This window comes from Pteropus medius, unplaced genomic scaffold (genome assembly GCF_902729225.1).
Source record: "Pteropus medius unplaced genomic scaffold, Ma_sr-lr_union100, whole genome shotgun sequence".
Taxonomy (NCBI): domain Eukaryota; kingdom Metazoa; phylum Chordata; class Mammalia; order Chiroptera; family Pteropodidae; genus Pteropus; species Pteropus medius.
In genome coordinates, this window is record NW_024342474.1 from 754,309 (window position 1) to 771,459 (window position 17,151).

At 45.5% G+C, this 17,151-nt stretch overlaps 2 protein-coding genes across 9 annotated transcripts; one reads left to right on the forward strand and one right to left on the reverse strand.

The window, feature by feature from the left end:
• Positions 1–49: 49 nt before the first annotated feature.
• On the forward strand, positions 50–2,259 carry SPRYD4 (SPRY domain containing 4). Its single transcript, XM_039865704.1, has 2 exons — positions 50–187; positions 537–2,259. Exons 1-2 carry the CDS (start codon positions 103–105, stop codon positions 1,073–1,075), a joined length of 624 nt encoding a protein of 207 aa, XP_039721638.1. The 5' UTR covers positions 50–102; the 3' UTR covers positions 1,076–2,259.
• Positions 2,225–15,407, reverse strand: GLS2 (glutaminase 2). Of its 8 annotated transcripts, XM_039865677.1 has the most exons (20): positions 15,087–15,205; positions 14,866–14,962; positions 14,624–14,738; positions 10,416–10,515; positions 9,865–9,986; positions 9,176–9,305; positions 8,557–8,636; positions 8,309–8,472; positions 8,028–8,086; positions 6,748–6,780; positions 6,410–6,468; positions 5,794–5,860; positions 5,591–5,641; positions 5,203–5,379; positions 4,396–4,527; positions 4,192–4,284; positions 3,963–4,024; positions 3,386–3,462; positions 3,018–3,081; positions 2,225–2,878 (listed from the first exon to the last, which is right to left on the reverse strand). In XM_039865677.1, the coding sequence occupies exons 3-20, from the start codon at positions 14,674–14,676 to the stop codon at positions 2,722–2,724; spliced, it is 1,680 nt and encodes a 559-aa protein (XP_039721611.1). In that variant the 5' UTR covers positions 14,677–14,738; positions 14,866–14,962; positions 15,087–15,205; the 3' UTR covers positions 2,225–2,721. The 8 variants fall into 8 exon arrangements, with proteins under 8 accessions (XP_039721611.1, XP_039721610.1, XP_039721615.1 ...); XM_039865676.1 differs by lacking the exons at positions 14,624–14,738; positions 14,866–14,962 and having other exon boundaries at positions 15,087–15,407; XM_039865681.1 differs by lacking the exons at positions 9,176–9,305; positions 10,416–10,515.
• Positions 15,408–17,151: the final 1,744 nt, after the last annotated feature.

A 17,151-nucleotide genomic window follows, 5' to 3' on the forward strand; every position in this document is an offset into this window, starting at 1 on the left:
ACACTGCGCTACCGTCTCTCGCGCACTACGTGCGAGCGGAGCAGGCGGGCCGATGGCGGGGTCTCAGGCCAGAGGGCGTGCCCTGTTCTTCCGCGGCGCAAGATGGCGCTACCCTTTGCATGTTCGTTCTGTTTGTACCGCTGGGGAGCCAAACGATTAGGGGTTGTTGCCGCCGAAGCCCGCAGAGGTAGGATTATCTCCTTTTACTCTCTTTTACCTCCAAAATGGTTTCCGCCTATTATTCCCGGACCCCACCTCGGGTCATTCCCCCTTCCTTATTTGCGTTGGTCTTGAGCTTCCAAACCTGAGACACTCCACTGTCTGGTTTCTTTAAAACCCTGGGCTTCTCCTGTCCGAGCTTTCGGCTCCTTGGGCTGTCCATACTACAGCGCCCCCACTCTCTTGCCCTCTTGATATTCTGATTCTCCTCTGTTTCTTCATGATCTGATGACTGCCTGCTTCAGATCAGAATCTGTTTATATCATTAGTTCTAGAGTTTTAACCCCTATTATCTAGTCTCTTTGCTCTGCCCACAGGCGTCAGTTTCAGACTGGAAGAAAAAACCGCCCACAGCAGCCTGGCACTCTTCAAAGGTGACACAGGTGTCAGATATGGCATGGTGGGATTAGAACCCACCAAATTGGCTCTGAATGTAGAGCGCTTCCGGGAGTGGGCAGTGGTGCTGGCAGACACAGCCGTCACCAGTGGCAGACACTACTGGGAAGTGACAGTGAAGCGCTCCCAGCAATTCCGGATAGGAGTGGCAGATATGGACATCTCTCGGGATAGCTGCATCGGTGTTGACGATCGTTCCTGGGTGTTCACCTATGCCCAGCGCAAGTGGCACACCATGTTGGCCAACGAGAAAGCCCCTATTGAGGGCATTGGACAGCCAGAGAAGGTGGGCCTGCTCCTGGAGTACGAGGCCCAGAAGCTGAGCCTGGTGGATGCGAGCCAGGTCACTGTGGTCCACACACTACAGACAGATTTTCGGGGTCCAGTGGTGCCTGCCTTTGCCCTTTGGGATGGAGAACTGCTGACCCACTCAGGGCTTGAAGTGCCTGAGGGCCTCTAGTATCGCTGAAGTCCCTAACCACACTCATGACCAGCCTCCTGCTGAAAATGTCTGAAACCTAACTTTGCCCCTAGCAACCTCCAGCTCCTACAATTCAGTGTTGAGACCTTAGTCATTTGCCTCTCCCCTACCCTATGAAAGCTAGGCGTACAGCCACTCTCTCTCTTCCCCCAAAATACTGCCAATTTTCTTTTTTCTCTTATTTTTAACAGCAGAAAAGCAAAGCTTTATTAGAAGGGAAAGTACACTTCCAGACATGGAAGTTGGCCTGAGCAAGAGAAGCATGGCTCAAAAGGCCAATACTGCCAGTGTTCATAGGCTACCATGAATGTACTTTCCCTGACTTGCTTCCTTCAGTCCTTCTGCCTTCCTGTTTCCAGGCCTTTCTCAGATTGTATCAGCCCTGGGGTTTTCCCTTTCAGCTTTAAATTTATTCATCACTGTGATACCACTCCCTCCTTTCCCCACCTGTAATTTGTTTGTTCTTAGGGCTCTACAGAATCTTTCCAGAGTAAATCCTTTCTACCTCTGGCTGGAGGAGCGGTGCAGTCAACGAGTTGGCCCTTTCTCTACAGCACACACAGAGTCTGGGCTCTGGCTCCCCCAGGAAGTGCTTTACTATGTCAGCGAGAACAGAGCCCTCCTTCTCCAGCACCTCAGTGCTAGACTCAGCCCCACACAGCTGCAGCTATCCTCACCCTGAGTCTATCTGCCTTAATCTGCACATTTCTGACTCCTAGTTAATCCTTAATAATCATTGGGCCGGTTATAACGAAGACCAAAGGGAAAGAGGCACTTGGAGGATATTGAAGGGATTAGTACTGGCGACTTTATTCTTGAGAAGTTCCATCTTCATTTCTGCTACATTTGGAACTTCCAGAGGGAGGAGGGAGACCTGAGGTTTTGCACAATACATTTTTGGGCCTGCTCAGACTCTAGCCCTTGACCCTCCCCCACCTTGGCAGCAGAATACACAACCTAAAGCAGTATTAGGAGCTGAGGAAGACTTGATGGGTCAGTGAGTATGTATGTGAAATATGTATTGTTTGGGCTCTGACACTGAGGTTCCATCTTATTCTGCCTTTATGATGGTGATGAAACTGAATGCCCCTAGGGGAGAAAGAGGACTAAGTTTAGCAAAAAATAATCATTTGTGTAATTAAAGTTTATTTGAGCACAAAATACTTTCTCTGTCTATAAAATTTCTGTTTCCTGGCCAAGGGGAGCAGATATTGTCAGACAACTAAAGCCAGGTGCATAGCTCCACCTCCTTCCTCTGTGGATATATACATGTGCATGGAGGCTAAAGCCTCTTTACCAAAGTATCGCTCTCGTGGTTTCTTCAGGGAGAGGGAGAGGGGACCTAGGCAAAGACCTGGGAAAGTTTTGAGTGGGCCAAGCAATTAGGCTATACCTTGAAGAAGCACACAATCTCCATGGATAGCTCTACTGCAGTTGTCCACCTAGGCACTTCTCTATACTGTCTGCCAAGGGAATAGGGTATTTTGACTCTTGCAGAAAGCAATGGCCTAAGTCTTGGTCCCCACTGAAGCAGTGCAGCTTTCTGTAGCATGTTTGGTGGTTATGGGTTAAATGTGTGGCTAGCTCGTGCTTTTTCTTGGGCAGGAACCGTGTGTGCTCCATGCTCACACCATGCTCTCTAAGTTCTCTTTGGACAGAGCCTCAGCTCCTGCTTCAGCCTGAGTCTCAGATGGTGTGTAGGAGTCCTGGTAGTCTTGAAGCAGTTTTACCACCTCCAGATGATTGAACTGCACAGCATCATCCAGGGGAATGTTGCCCCACCTGAGAGGAACAAAGACCATGATCAGGCAAGGAACACATGAAGAGTGCCCTGGTTCTATAAATAACTGTGGTGGTTAGAGGGCAGTAGTGAAGCTGCTGCCCACCTCCCATTCCCCCCTTTTCGTTTAATCCTACTCACCTGTCCTTGACAAAAGGATTCACTTTGCAAGCCTCAATCAGGAATTTAACAACTTCAATGTGTCCTAGGAATATGGGCAGAAGGAAAATGAGAGGGTACAGATCCTGAACCTTTTGATGTCAACATTGGTACAAACCCTTGGCAGCTTAAGTTCTAAACAATGATGGGAGGGGAAAAACTCTCTTCCCATTTTGCTCCCTGCAGCACCCAATAATAGTCATCCTGCAAACTGAAAGGCATCTTGACAAAACTAGTGGCTGCCCCTGAAACTTTGAGGGCATACCCAATGGTGGGGAGGGGAGAGTACTCTTGGTAGCAAAAAAAAGGGTCTTACGATCTGCTTCCCCTCTTATTTAACTTTCAGATACCTTCAGCTGCAGCAACATGCAGGGCTGTGCGGGAGTCATAGTCTTTCTGTTCCATGTCCATGGCTGACAAGGCAAACCTAAGGGTAGTGGAAAGCAGCTGGCATGACCCAGATCGGACTAGAATCACTCATGTCCTTTCTGAAGTGGGGTCAGACTTAATGGGTCCAGAGCTTATGTCAAGATCTATAAACCCTGCACAATCTGTGTTCTCTACCCATATGAGACTTACTCCTCCAGAGAGATGGGAGTGTGATGATTCCAGAAACATCACTGCTTACTCATGGTAGGTGCCCAGTATATATTTGCTGATGTTGGTACTCCATCTGAGGCAAGGTCCTTATCTACCTACTTCTTATGACTCTGCTCTTAACACCCAGGTTAATCATAACTGGCTGTCATTGATTAAGGTCTTATCACATGGCATGCACTGTACTTTAAAAAACTCATTTAAATGCAGTATATGTCCATTTTATCTGACTCTAAAGCTGAAGCACTTAACTATTTTGCTATGTTGACTCCTCATGAGATCTCTGACCTAGAGTATTTTATTGTGTTTATTTGGTCACAGCAAAAGTACCTTCTAAGAGCAGAGACATCTCCACTATAGGCAGCAAATAACAGATTCACCACAGTCTTGTTCTGGAAAACAAATCATACCCACCTGAGATTAACTGACTTTGAAAGCACCTATGCCCAACTCTGCCCCGTGTCCCTCCTCTATGGATGCTTAGCCAAGGGTATTGCTGAAGTGTTATGGAATGTTCTATTTTAAAATATTCTTAGAAGCCACCTGGGGTTTTCCTTACCCTAACTTCTCCTCCTTCACGCCGTGGGTCTAACTTCCGAGCACAGTGCCTCAGGTTGTCATAGTTGTGGAAATTGAAGAGAGACACCAACTTCTAGAATTGTAAGCCAGAGAGTATTTACTTACTCCTTGTACTTAATAGAAGCTAAAAATTGCTTTATTTACTCATTCGAAAATATTTAGTACTATATGCAAAGTAACTCACCTGGCAGAAGTGGATGCCCCTATGGCTGTTCCCCAGCTTGTCCAGTGGAGGTGACAGACACATCATTCCCATGACATTGGGTGCCACCAGGAGGATGGCTCCTGACACAGCTGACTTGGCTGGCAGGCCCACCTTGGGGACAAAATTGAAACTGAGGATGAGCTAGAGGTGCCCCAAGTCTGGGATAACAGGTTAGGTTAGTCTATCCCAAATGACTGCATGGGCAAGGCCACACCCATCTCAACCTTTTGGCTTGTTAATTAGCTTCTTGTCTACTCCTGTCCTCCCACGTTCCCGTTAAATTCATGGCTTCAGTAAGGAAATAGTTGTTGAGTATTCTGTGCCTGATGCTAGAACTAGCAAGTCCTCTCATTTAACTTACATTCTTGTGATAAGAGATAAATAATACACAGGTAAACAAATAGATAAAAATACAGCTTATAACAGAAGAAAAGAACTAGGGTGCTGTGATAGAGAATGAAGTGGGAGGGGGGCCCATTTGAGATAGAGTAGTCAGAAAAGCCTTTCTTTGGAAGTGACATCTAAACTGAAATTCAGAGAAGAAATGCCAGCCATGTGAAAGGCAGCAGAAGAGCGGTTCAGAAGCTGCAAAATTGTGTGTTTGTGTTTGAGGGATTTGATGTGTTTGACCAAGTCCCCTAGGGATTCTCCGCCTAATCGCCTGCCTGGAAGTTAGTGAAAGAGAGGCAGGAACAAGCTTCCACCTCTCCACCTTCAGAGACTCAGTGTCCTTTCTTCTTGGCTCTGGGCTTGTGGTAAATGGATGGCAGGGCCAGAAGCACTCACATGGAAGGCAAACTGGCCCGAGAAGTCGTACATGCCGCAGGAGTGCATGAGGCTGAGAGTGTTGCGCACTGCCTCAGCGCTCAGAATGCTCTCGCCTGTGATGGGGCAGATCCCACCATTGGCCAGGGTGGCTGCCATGACACTGCCTGATTCACAGGTTACCTCCACGGAGCACAGCTATGGAGACAAGGCAGTGGTTAGAGAGCGGAGTGGAACTGAACACTGCTCTCGGGTGTAGAGCAATGTTCTTGGCATCCTGATCTTTTAAGAAGTTCCCCTAGTGTTTCTGAAGGACACCAGAAACAGGAGAGGATCCCTCTGGGTCAGAGCAAGGAGTGCAGGCTGTCTTGTTCTCTTGGGCCTGAGCTTAATGGCAGTGTTTGCTTACCTGGAAGTAGAGATCGAGGGCAGCCATCATGTCCACCCCCTTAGGAAAGCACTACAAAGAAGAAGAGGGGAGAGTATTTCCCTTCAGGCTATCAGCAGTCCCTTTCACCCTGCCAGGATCTCAGCCAAAGTCTCCAACCCCAATTGCCCTTCCCTCAGCCACAGAATTCCCAGGGACTTTCTCTACCAGCCACTCCCAGTTACCTTCTTTTCCTTTAGATAATAGCCAATGGCATAATTTCGATCCCCTGTTTCCTTCTCTGACTGGAATCTGAAGCAAACACTCAATTTAGTACTTGACATTTGAGGTGTGGGTGTGAGGAGAAGGGGAAAAAAATAGTTTCCCTGAGAGAGACAACTACATCAATAACACATGTTAAACTAAATCAGCCCCTTTATAAATTCTTATAGTAATACTGGAAAAAGACTTCTGAACCCAAGCAAGCACTGGGCAGGACTTTATTCTAAGTGTACAATAAACAACACAATACAACACAATAAACAAAAACAAAACACACTTAAAATCGGCTGGTCATCCAGTCTAGCAGAACTGAAGTTTTTGGCTTTGAGAGCTTTGGCAAGAAACCCTCGCTCATTAAGTACTAAATTGAAATGGAGCAAATTCTTTTACAAAGTAAACAAATGTCAATGAAGGGCACAGAGGAAGCTGGAAGGCCAAAGTTCCCCTGAGATTTCTTCCTCTTAAGATGCTCTTTATCATCCCCCTCTGCATCTCTCTCTCTCTCTCTCTCTCTCTTTCATACACACACACACACACACACCACAATGCACTCAGCTAATCCTGTGAATAAGGCCTTACGTAGCATTGCTGAAACCCATGTATTCATTCCCAGCCATTTTGTTCAGATATTGCAACACCTAGAAGAGAAAAAGGGGCATGGGAGGCACCACGTGAGTGAGGACCCCTGCTAAACACATAGAAGGCTAACTCTTCTGAACTCCTCAGTCCTTATCCCAGCAGGGACTTCAGGAGGCTTTCCTCTCTGAGGCCAGCAGATTCCTGCACCTCTGGAAATGAGCTTCTAATATGGGCTGGTGCAATATCAAAGTGGGGTTAGAGCCAAGCACTGGGATGGCTGGAGAAGACAACATGCCATGGAGAAAAGCAGCCAGGGACTGAATAGCAAGGAAACTTACAAAATCAAACTTCTCTGCTTTGTTACAGTCCATCTGCAAAGAGAGAGAGAGAGACATCAATATTCCAAGCCTAGGAGGATGACAGGGGAGGGTCAGAGGACTACAGAGTTAAAGTGTTAGTCTGGTTTTGCTACTGGGAATGTGTTACATTTTACAATGACTTTTTTTAAAACAACTTAGACTTTTTGTATCCATGCATATCCAGGGACCTTAAAAACCAACCCATTTAGATTTTATTAACAAGTAATGAATACAGATAACCTCACCTCATCTGAGCCTCACTCATCCCCGAATTTCACACCCACTTCCATTCTCAATCCCAACTCTCATCCCCAACTCCTACTTTAATTTTCCTGATTCTAATCCTCTCCCCAACCCCTACCCCTATTCCTGCTCCTATCCGCATTCCTTGCTCCCCAGGCCGGAGCTTTACTCTATCCCTTCCCTGACTCCTATAGTCATCTTCAAGACTGGAGCAAGTGACAGGAAGGGAATGAGGGTGTGTGTTGCATGTATTATAATAGTCAATTATGTCAAATATATTGATAACTGAAATAAAGCTAAATATTTAGTTGAGAGTCAAGTCCAATAGGGCCTGCTTAGATGGGAATGGGAAAAGGCAGGTCCCAGATACAGGGATAGAGCTATCCCAGAGCAAGGGGAGAGGCTGAGCCTAGTCTCCCCCACCCCCATTACTTCTTGCACATGTCAACTACAGTGTCAACACCACAGGGACTCTGACACCTAAATCTCTGGGGGGAGGGTTCCTAACACCACCTTCTCTAGGAGGGGCTGTGATTGGCTCCAGAGTACTACTGCCCACATTGCTCTCAAGTTCTTGCTCAAGTCCTGGGAGTCCTGTAGCTGACAGGCCAGCCTGACACCCTTGCTCAAGGCCAACTCACAGTTCCAGGTGACGTGAATAGCTGCCCTGGCCTGGCCATTCACCCTTACTTCCGTGTGTCCCTCACCCAGAAGTGGCCAATCAGTGTCTAATAGTGCTGTCCTCCCCTTATGTCTAGCATTTGGCCCTTGGTCCTAGATAGGGGTCAGGACCTCCTAACTTCTCTAAGGGCCAGGAAGTTCTGAGCTCTAGACTCATGGGTGGGGGCAGGGTTACAGTTCCTTTTTCTAAGATCCTCAGATAATATGTGCCCTCACTGCCTCACTGCCTTCATACCTCTGAGGGTATGAAGACCCCACCAGTCTCCCTGGGGAGTTGGGCAGACATGAGGGATATAGGAACAAGGAGGTTCAGAGAAGGCTAGAGTGGCACTGACCTTGATCAGGGAGCTCACAACAATGGCGCCAGCATTGACCATGGGGTTATGGGGGATTCCTGGGGAAATACAAAGTGCCCAGAGTCTTATTAGCCACTGAGCAAAACCTTGTTTACAACCTGCCCACTCTGCAGGCTAGACTAGAAAGATTTCTTTGCTAGGGAGGGTGGAATGACAGAGCTAATTGGGAAGGATGGAGAAACAAGTAAACAAAAAAAGGATAGGTCGTAGGGATATGAAGGGAGCATCTGAGTCTGCTGTCAGCCACTGGTAGTGCTCACCTTCCTCATTAAGGGAGAGTTTGTTGTAGCGCAGGCCACTGGGCTCTTTGCCCACGAACTTGTGCACGTAGTCAGTGCCTAGGGTGCTTACAGAGATGGCATAAGTGAGGGGCTTCACACAGGACTGCAGGCAGAAAGGGATCTTTGTGTGGCCCACAGAGTGCCTGGAGGTAGACAGGTGTCATGAGAAGTAGGTTTATGTCCTGCTCCTGTGCCCTGCCTCCCCTTTTTCTCACCCAGTATCTCACCGCTGACCATCCACAGTACACAGGGAGACACCCCACAGGTCTGGATTTGACTTGGCCAACTGAGGGATGTAGGCTGCCACCTGGTCATGAGAAGGTAGAGAAAACAGAGACAGAATGGAGATATGGATATAGAGAAGGAGAAGAGAGCTGAGGCTCAGGGTCAGGAGAATCTTTTAGATAAAAGCTAAAATTTTGTTTTCTGCAGAGCAACAAGTTTCCCTCCTGCCTGTTGTTCCCAGAGACATCCATGCCTTAAATCCTAGAAGGCCTTATCTTTCTATAGCACCATTCCTATGGGGATGGCAATAAAGCCCCTAGAAGGTAAAAAGAGGAAAATTCTGGGGTCAGCTTCTCTTTTTGATTCTTATGCTCAATTACTTTGTAGGTCTCTTTCAAAGTTCTATTGAGTCCTTATGCCAAATGTTCCCATAAAAAACTCAGATTCCCTCACCTGGTCTAGAAATCTCGTGTATAGAAATACATAAAGCCCTTGTCCACATTTTTAGAGGTTCTGCTTCTCATCTCTCATCCACTGGATTCCCAGCCCCAGGAAATCTCCAAGAAGTAAGGTATGTCTGGCCCAGAGCCCTTGCCCCTCCCTTAGTCCCCTGGCCCTCACTTTGCCTCCAGTGAGCTCTTTGGCATCCTCAAAGATGCGATCCACATGGCCCGTGAACTCCTCAAAATCAGGAATGACAAACTTCTTTCGAAATGCCTGGGTCAGGAGCACAATGTTGCTGCTCACACACCTGGATCCCAGATACGATTGGGTTAGGGAGGTGAAGAGATGCAGCTGTGACTCACTCTAGAGCCATTAAAGTTGGGAATAAAGAAGGTATGAGTGGTCATCAGGTTTGGGACCAATAGCTGTGTGACCTTTGGCATGTCACTATCCTTCTGGATCTTAAGGTTCTTTGCCTCTAAAATGAGGGGTCGTAATAATGGGGAATGATATCCCAAGAAAAATAAATACCCAAATAATATGTATAGTAGGTCATCTTTATATTTTAAAAATCCTAAATCATATATTTACATATATTCCTATATGAATGCATAGGACATTAAAAGATAGCCACTAATCTGTTAACAATGTTTACTTCTGGGAAAAGAAACTGGGATTGCGGAGAAAGGGGAAGGAGAACATGTATTTCTATATTGTTTGAAGTTTTATAGTGAGTATACGCATATTCATGTTATTTGTGTAATAAGTAATAAAACGATGATTTGAACTATCTAATCCCCAAGATCCCTCCCTGCTATGTCCAAGAACAGTTTTGAGAGTGGTGCCCTTGTTTCTGGGGCCCTCACTTTCGGAAAAGATCTCGGTCCAAGAGGCCACCACTGCTGGACTGTTGAACCATGTGGCGCATCTGGCTCATGCAGTCCCGGAGCCGTGGATCTGAGGTCTGTAGTCCAGTGGCCTTCAGTGCCTGTAGGGGAAAGAAGCAGTTGGTAAGGTCAGCTACAAGGACAGTAATCCAATCTTAATAATCCTTCCCAATAGATGACAATTAGCTCAAACTTAACTGCTACAATAGGTGGAACAAATGGGTTTGCAGACCAAGAAAGGAGGGAATAGAGCAGCTTTGAAGGCTAATAGGGTTTCCTACCCTTTTTCATCAAGGCAGCTGGTTTCTGAACCCCTTGGGTCAAAGTCACAAACCAAGAAGATAGGTTGAGTCACAGGGTTTAATTTTCCCACCCTGGGGCAGGGACGGGATTGTCTCATCAGGCTAGGCATCTACTATTTATCTTCAGGAAGCAATCCATTAGTTGCCTTGCAATGGTCATACCCTCCTTTTCCCCCTTTCCAGAGATCCTAAGGGATTAGGGTTCTGAGCAGGTAGAGAAGAACTTACAGTAGTGAACTTGTGGATAGGGATTCGTTCCTGTCCCTCAGCAATAGTGTAGTAGAGCAGATCACCCAAGCGGGACAGCATGCCATTTTCTGAGGAATCACTGTTTGGGGGCAGAGATAGAGGAGGAGGGTAGGAACCTGAGAACTGTTCCTTGGTCCTCCTCTAGGAACGTGGACTTTTAAGTGGATAGGTGTCCTCACTCTAGGCCTCCTCCTTGAACTATCTGAGCCCTATAATTCCAACTTTCACACCTGTCCTGAGAAGTCTTTAAGTTTACTCTCTAGCTTTCTTTTGTTCCTGACCTTTATTTCTAGCTGCCTCCTAGACACTTAAAATTCTAGATGTCGCACAGGCACCACAACTCAACATGTCCAAACCAGAAGTCATCTCACCTCCCTCTCTCTGCTCTTCCTCTTATGTTTCCTATCTGGGTTAATAGTGTTACTGCTCATCCAGGTGCCAAGCTGGGAGCACGAAATAATTTAGATAATTCCCATAGCTTATATCAATGTTCAGCTGGTAACCTACCTTGGATAAATCTAACCCGATAATATCTCTCAAATCCACCCTTTATTCTTCTCTTCTCCAGTGCCAGCATGGTATAGTAGAAAGAGCCAGAGTTTGCCCCTTAATAGTTGTGTGATCTTAATATAGATAGTAAGGTTATTTAATACTGCTGAACCCTGTCTACGGCCATGCTATCCTGAACAAGCCCGATCCCGTCTGATCTCGGAAGCTAAGCAGGGACGGGCCTAGTTAGTACTTAGATGGAACACCAGGAGTTGTAGGCGTAAAAATTAAAAAATAAGGGATTGTAAGCTGACAAGGTCTTGCAATCTGTGAGGTCAACCAAGGGTTGCCTCACCTAAAAAAAAATAATAATAATAGTAATACTGCTGAACCCGCTTCCTCATCTGTAAATAACTGTAGTAATGTCTGCTTCACGTGGGTCATGTAAGGCTTCATTAAAATAATATTCCATGAAAAACTGTCTTTCACAAAGTACATGTTTAGTTAGTAGAGCATGCTTCCTTATTAGCTCTTTATTGCCTATTACCTAATGGTATTGCACTCTCTTGATTTCCAATCCATTTCTACAATGCGCCAGTTATCTTTCTAAAACTCAAATATCATTTCTCTATTCAAAAACCTTTGATGACTCCCAGTGCCTACAAAATAAGTTATTTCTTGGTATGGCAGTCAAGGCTCTTTAGAACCTGCCAACATTCCTTTCCTATTCTCCACCATGCCCCCACACTCCAACTGGGCCAGGCACTGTTAGGCTTCCTGGCATTTGTTTATGCTGAAACTTCTGCATGGAATCACTTTTTTCTCTTTCACCTGGTACAGTACTGTTCATCCTTTAAGATCCAGATCATATGTTACTAACTCTGTAAAGGCTTCCCCAAACCTCCAGATTTTGCTTAAGCTGCTGGTATGACTCAATACACCACTTATTGACAGAAGAATCTCCCTGGCTCCACTGTTAGGTCTTTGTATTTTATATATCTTTGTCTTTCTAGTATTGAGCAAAGTCCCTAGCACATAGTGGGTCTTCAATAAAGAATTACCAAGTTACATTTCTAGGAAGTTCTGTTCCCCAAATTATCTGTTTTGCTGGCTTACAGCACCTAAAATTCCAGATACTGAAGATTTCTTGGTCTTCAAGAGTTCTCCTATTAATATGTTAATAGATTTAGAGGAATTATTTTATCAGATCATTCCAAATATGACAGCTATTTGAGATTAAGACTCTTCAAAACCTTTTGACCCAGTAATTTGATTTTCAAGTATTTGTCCTATAGGTATATTCATATACCTACAAAATAACATATTCACTGCATTGTTAGTAAGAGTGGAAACAACCTAAATGTACATCAACAGGGAACTGGTTAGGAATTATAGCATATTCATAAAATGAAATTATTATGCAATGTAAAAAAAGAAACGAGTTTTGATATGGAATGATCAATAAGGTGTAATGTTAACTAAAAGAAGCAAGCTGTAGAACATTGTTTATAATATTAACATTGTTTAAAGGGGAAAAAAATATATGTTTGCTTTCCAGACACAAAATATTTCTGAAGACTGACTGATCTCCCTCTAAGGAGATGAAATAGGTGCTGGGCAAAAAAGAGTGGGAGGGTTATTTCCCATTCTATATCTTTTTGTGCATTTTAAACCATATGAATATGCATATATTAGCTACTGAATATGATATATAAAAATATGAATATATTACCTGTTGAAACAATGCAGTAAAAAGTAAAAAGGCCCTCAAGAAGCTTGGCATAGACTTAGGCATGTGTTTGTTTTTTGGTCTAGCAGGAATACCAGGAGAGGGAGTTTTCCTGTTTCTAAGGAAATCCAATTGTCACAATGAGCCTAGTGTCTATAGGGAAGTGAGGATCCATGTGGCGACACAGGAAGGGAGGAAAAAGATATCTGAGGAATAAGTCAAGAAGGAAAATACACAGGAACACTTTGAGGTCATGTCTTTCAGCCCTAAAGCTGAAGGAAGACAGAAAATAATGACACACCACTGAAAGTATCGCCATGACTTAAAAAAATTGTATACTGTTTGACCCAGATATAGATTGATCTACAACATAATGTTGAGGGAAAAAAGCAAAGTGCAGAACAATGTACAGAGTATGATACCATTTGTATTATTTTAAAAAAAGGGAAAATAATATCAATATGTATTTGCTGATATATGCATAAAATATCTCTAGGTTATACAAGATATTGATGACAGATGTCTCTAGAGAGCAAAATTTCCTAGGAATTTACTCAAAGAAATAACTGAATAAGTGCACAAAAATATTTAGTAACTAAATTGAAGATTGGTTAAATAAATTATGATACCTCATGTAATGAAATCTTAAAATGGCAAAGTGGCAGCCATTAAAATGATAATATCATACACACATTCAATGATATTAAAAGCTGTTCATAAAAGGAAAAAATGAGTTACCAAAGAAAATGAATGCTATGATCCTATTTTTGTTAAATTTTATTTATACATATATAAAATATATATAGATATACAGCACAAAATTAACTGGTTACCTCTAATATTGGGATCTTTATTTTCTTCTTGATACTCTATTTATCTTGTTTTTCTTTTATAATCAGAAATACAATAAAGCTAAATATTAAAAAACAAACAATAACCTGAATAACAGGGCATTTTCTCTTTGCTGCCCTCCTTCCCCGCAAACACAAGAACTCCTCCCCTTCATGTTGTCATACTCCCAGAGCCCACTTCCCTCCAGTGCTCCCAATTCCTTCTGCCTAAGGGAGCATCAGTCCAAGGCCATTAACAAGAAGTTTCTGGGAGCACAGACAGCCATAGGCAGGACGATCAAGCTTCCTAAAAGCACCCCTATGAACTGAAACCATTAGATAAGGAAAGGGGTGGGAGGCCAAGGACACCTCTTACTCCCCATTCCGCAGAAAGTGTGAATGTGAGGGAGGTTAAGTCTTTGCTCTATCCCACCACCAATTATTTGGGGAAAGGACCGGAATTTGGGGGGAGTGAGAAAGGGAGGTCGGGAAAGAGAATAGGCAGGGGGGGGGGGGGAGAGGAAAGGTAGGGGTAGAACAAAAGAGCGGGTTTATTCTTTAAATGTTCCCCGGCTCCTTTAGAAGAAGCTGATGGAAAAGGACAGCATAATAAATGAATGAATGAATGAATGAATCAATCGATCAATCGATCAAACCTTATTGGTCTGTTACCTGTAAGGACAGGGACTCCAGTATGGTGAGGTACTGCTGTGTCTGTCTGGTTACTTTAACTATGGTGTACATGTTTTTCTGAATGTCATCAGAAGATGTCAATGACAGGGGAGATGGTCCATTTGCCGTTTCTGCTATAATAGAGCAGGGGCTACTTGGACAGTGTCTATGTTGACTTCTGGGGAGGACAAAATTTCCTGCTCAGCTCTGTCTGTGTCTTGGAGAAAAAGAGGCTCAGCCACCAAGTGTTCCTGGGTGGTGAGGGAGACCCTTTAGATCAGGAAGCTTGAGCAGCACAAATCACAGATCTGATTGGCTCTGGTTTGGGAAATCTGCGTCTTATGATTTTCTCCATTATAAAGATTTTCCTCATTCAACAACCAAGTGGAAAACTACCCTTATTCATAGATTAGGGAGCCCTGATAACGCACAGACCCAACACGTATGCAAACGACACATGCACGTACCTGCGCACCAGTAATATACGCGCATCACACATTACACGGCGAAACACAGGCATACCACACAGACCCAAGTACAGCAGGACTCTAGGCGGGAGGCTGTTGCATATCCACGCATCCCCTAAAATACACACGAGCACCGGGGAGGAGAGGATGGGTGAAGAGGGGCGGTGCGCACACGGCCCAGCACTGAGACACGTGCACCGAGAAACACTCGGCGCTCACTGCGTTCCCAGTTAGGTACGCACCTTGGGCAGGCACCACTCCGAGGACCGACCTGCCCAAACGCCCTCCCGGGCGGACGGCACGTTACCGCGCGAGCGCGGCGGACCCAATTCCCTAAATCTAAAGGAAAAGGCATAGCAGGCTAGTGAGGGAGGAGAGGGGAGATGAAGCGCTCTCCCGAGGGAATGGGACTCGGGACTAGCGAGTGGGAGTCTGTTCCCTGCCCCTGTCCCGCAAGCCTTACTGATCCTGGTGCTGCGGCTGGTGGCTGTGCGACGTCTCCCTGCCCTGCGCCGCCGCCTCACTGAGGTGGTGCCGGACGCCCCCGCCAAGGATGGGGCTCCGGCTCAGGTGACCCCAGCCGCCCCGCGGGCAGTGACTGCCAACCCTGTTCAGCGCATTCTGCAGAGCCCTCATGGAGTGCATCCCCCCAAAACGTCGCCCTCTCCGCCAGAGCGACCAAGGCGTCTGAGCAGTGGTTGGAAGGGGGGCGGAGGAATCGCGGATGAAGCCAGGTGGGGGGAGCTCTGTGATGGAGTGCGAAGCCTCAGAGGTGGAGAGGAGAAATTTGGTGGGTGGGGTTGGAGCAGGAGGAGGGGCCTGTCCCCTTAAGGCTCGGGATACAGTCAGATGCACCCAGTACCCCTTGGACTGGGAATTGATGAGTAATTCACCCGCTAGGGAAGAAAACGGGGCGACAGGCGTCCAATGCGTGGAGAGGAGAGAGCGGTGGTCGGGAGCTGGGATGGACAATGTCGAGGTCCAATCACTAAGGAAGGAAAAAAATTGGGGGGGCGGAGAAAAGATGAGGCTACCCAATGAGAGCAAGGCGGTGGGCCTCTAGCCAAAGTCTGAGGATTCCTCCGCGCTGGGATCTCCTGCGGCCAGCTGTCTGTGCAGACGCTCAGGGCGGGAAAGACGAGGCTGGGTGGCTGTGAAGCCGGGCGAGCTCCCCGAGGACGCGGCGGGGTCGGAAAGATGGAATTCTTGGAGAGAGAGGAGAGTGGTGCCTCTCTGCACTCAGTTAACAGTGAGCTCTGTTCAAGAGGCCACTTAGTGACCTTCGACATTCGAAGGCCAGACAGGCCCTCAGTAACCCACCGCATAGTACGGTGTGGAGGCCAAATGAATGCCTACTCTGGCACGCGGTACTGGTGAGTGAGGAGTCAAGTGGCCAGAAAATACCCCAACCAGAAACAGCCCCCCTCCCCGGACACTTTAGTAAGGTCACAAGACCGCGCGATAAGGTCACCATGGTAGTTGCTAGGATGCCTGGGTTCTCCTTTAGTCTCCACCAATTATTTGGTAGCTGTTAAGGACTTGGGTGTTTTTGACTCTGAGCCCTTGAACATTTTATAAGCCGTTAAATACTCCCCAAATTTTAGTTATTGTAATTGCTTGCCTTTGTGTTCCTTATGGGCAGAAAAAAAGTGATGCACAAAATAAATTTTGAAAACTCAGCACACTCAGGAATTTTATCATTTGCAACTAGAACACTCACCTGTATCTTCACATCGTCTAACAGCATCTATGTTTACTAGGAACTCGTGTAAATAATAGCTATTATCTAGTGTTTATGGTGGGCCAACCACATTATATAGTCTCACTTTCATTCTTACCTGAGACCTACAAAGTAATTATTAGCCTTATTTTGAAGATGAGGAAACTAAGACTCAGAAATTAGGACTTCTTTGACTAAGATAACCCAGCTAGTAAGTAATAGGGTCCAGAATCAAACCCAAGTCTCTCTGTCTACGAGGCTCTCTCCATCATGCAGCTCTTCCCAAAATAAACCGTTGAATTAAATTATCCCAGGAAATGACCTCATCCCTAAAGAAAGCATTTAATGTGGAAGCATTATGATACAGTAGTGGGAGTTGTCTAGAGGCTGGCTGCATCACACAATATCACTTCATTTTTGGATTAAAATGAGCATTAAGGGTAACTGGGAAAATAAATATCAAAATAAAAATGTTAAAATCATACTCTGGTATGTTCTGTGGAAAGGTAATTCTTTGCCTTGGTTAGAGTTGGAGGGTTTATTTGGTTTAAAACCAGGTGGAGTGACCTTTCTTTTTGTTTTCCCCTTTTGTAGTTTTTCTCTTTCTGCCCTTTTCTATGGGTGTAAGACTCTAATTCAGGGACTCCAGCTTGCCCTAGGCTGTCTCATGCACGGTTTTGTCCATGAGTTCTGTGTCTTTGTATAAACTCAAGTCAGTATTAGTTTTTGCAAATGTATCAGGCTAATGTTTTCCTTATTTTATGGGAATGTTATTTCTCTGAGGCTTTTTGAGCTGTCAAGAGAAAGA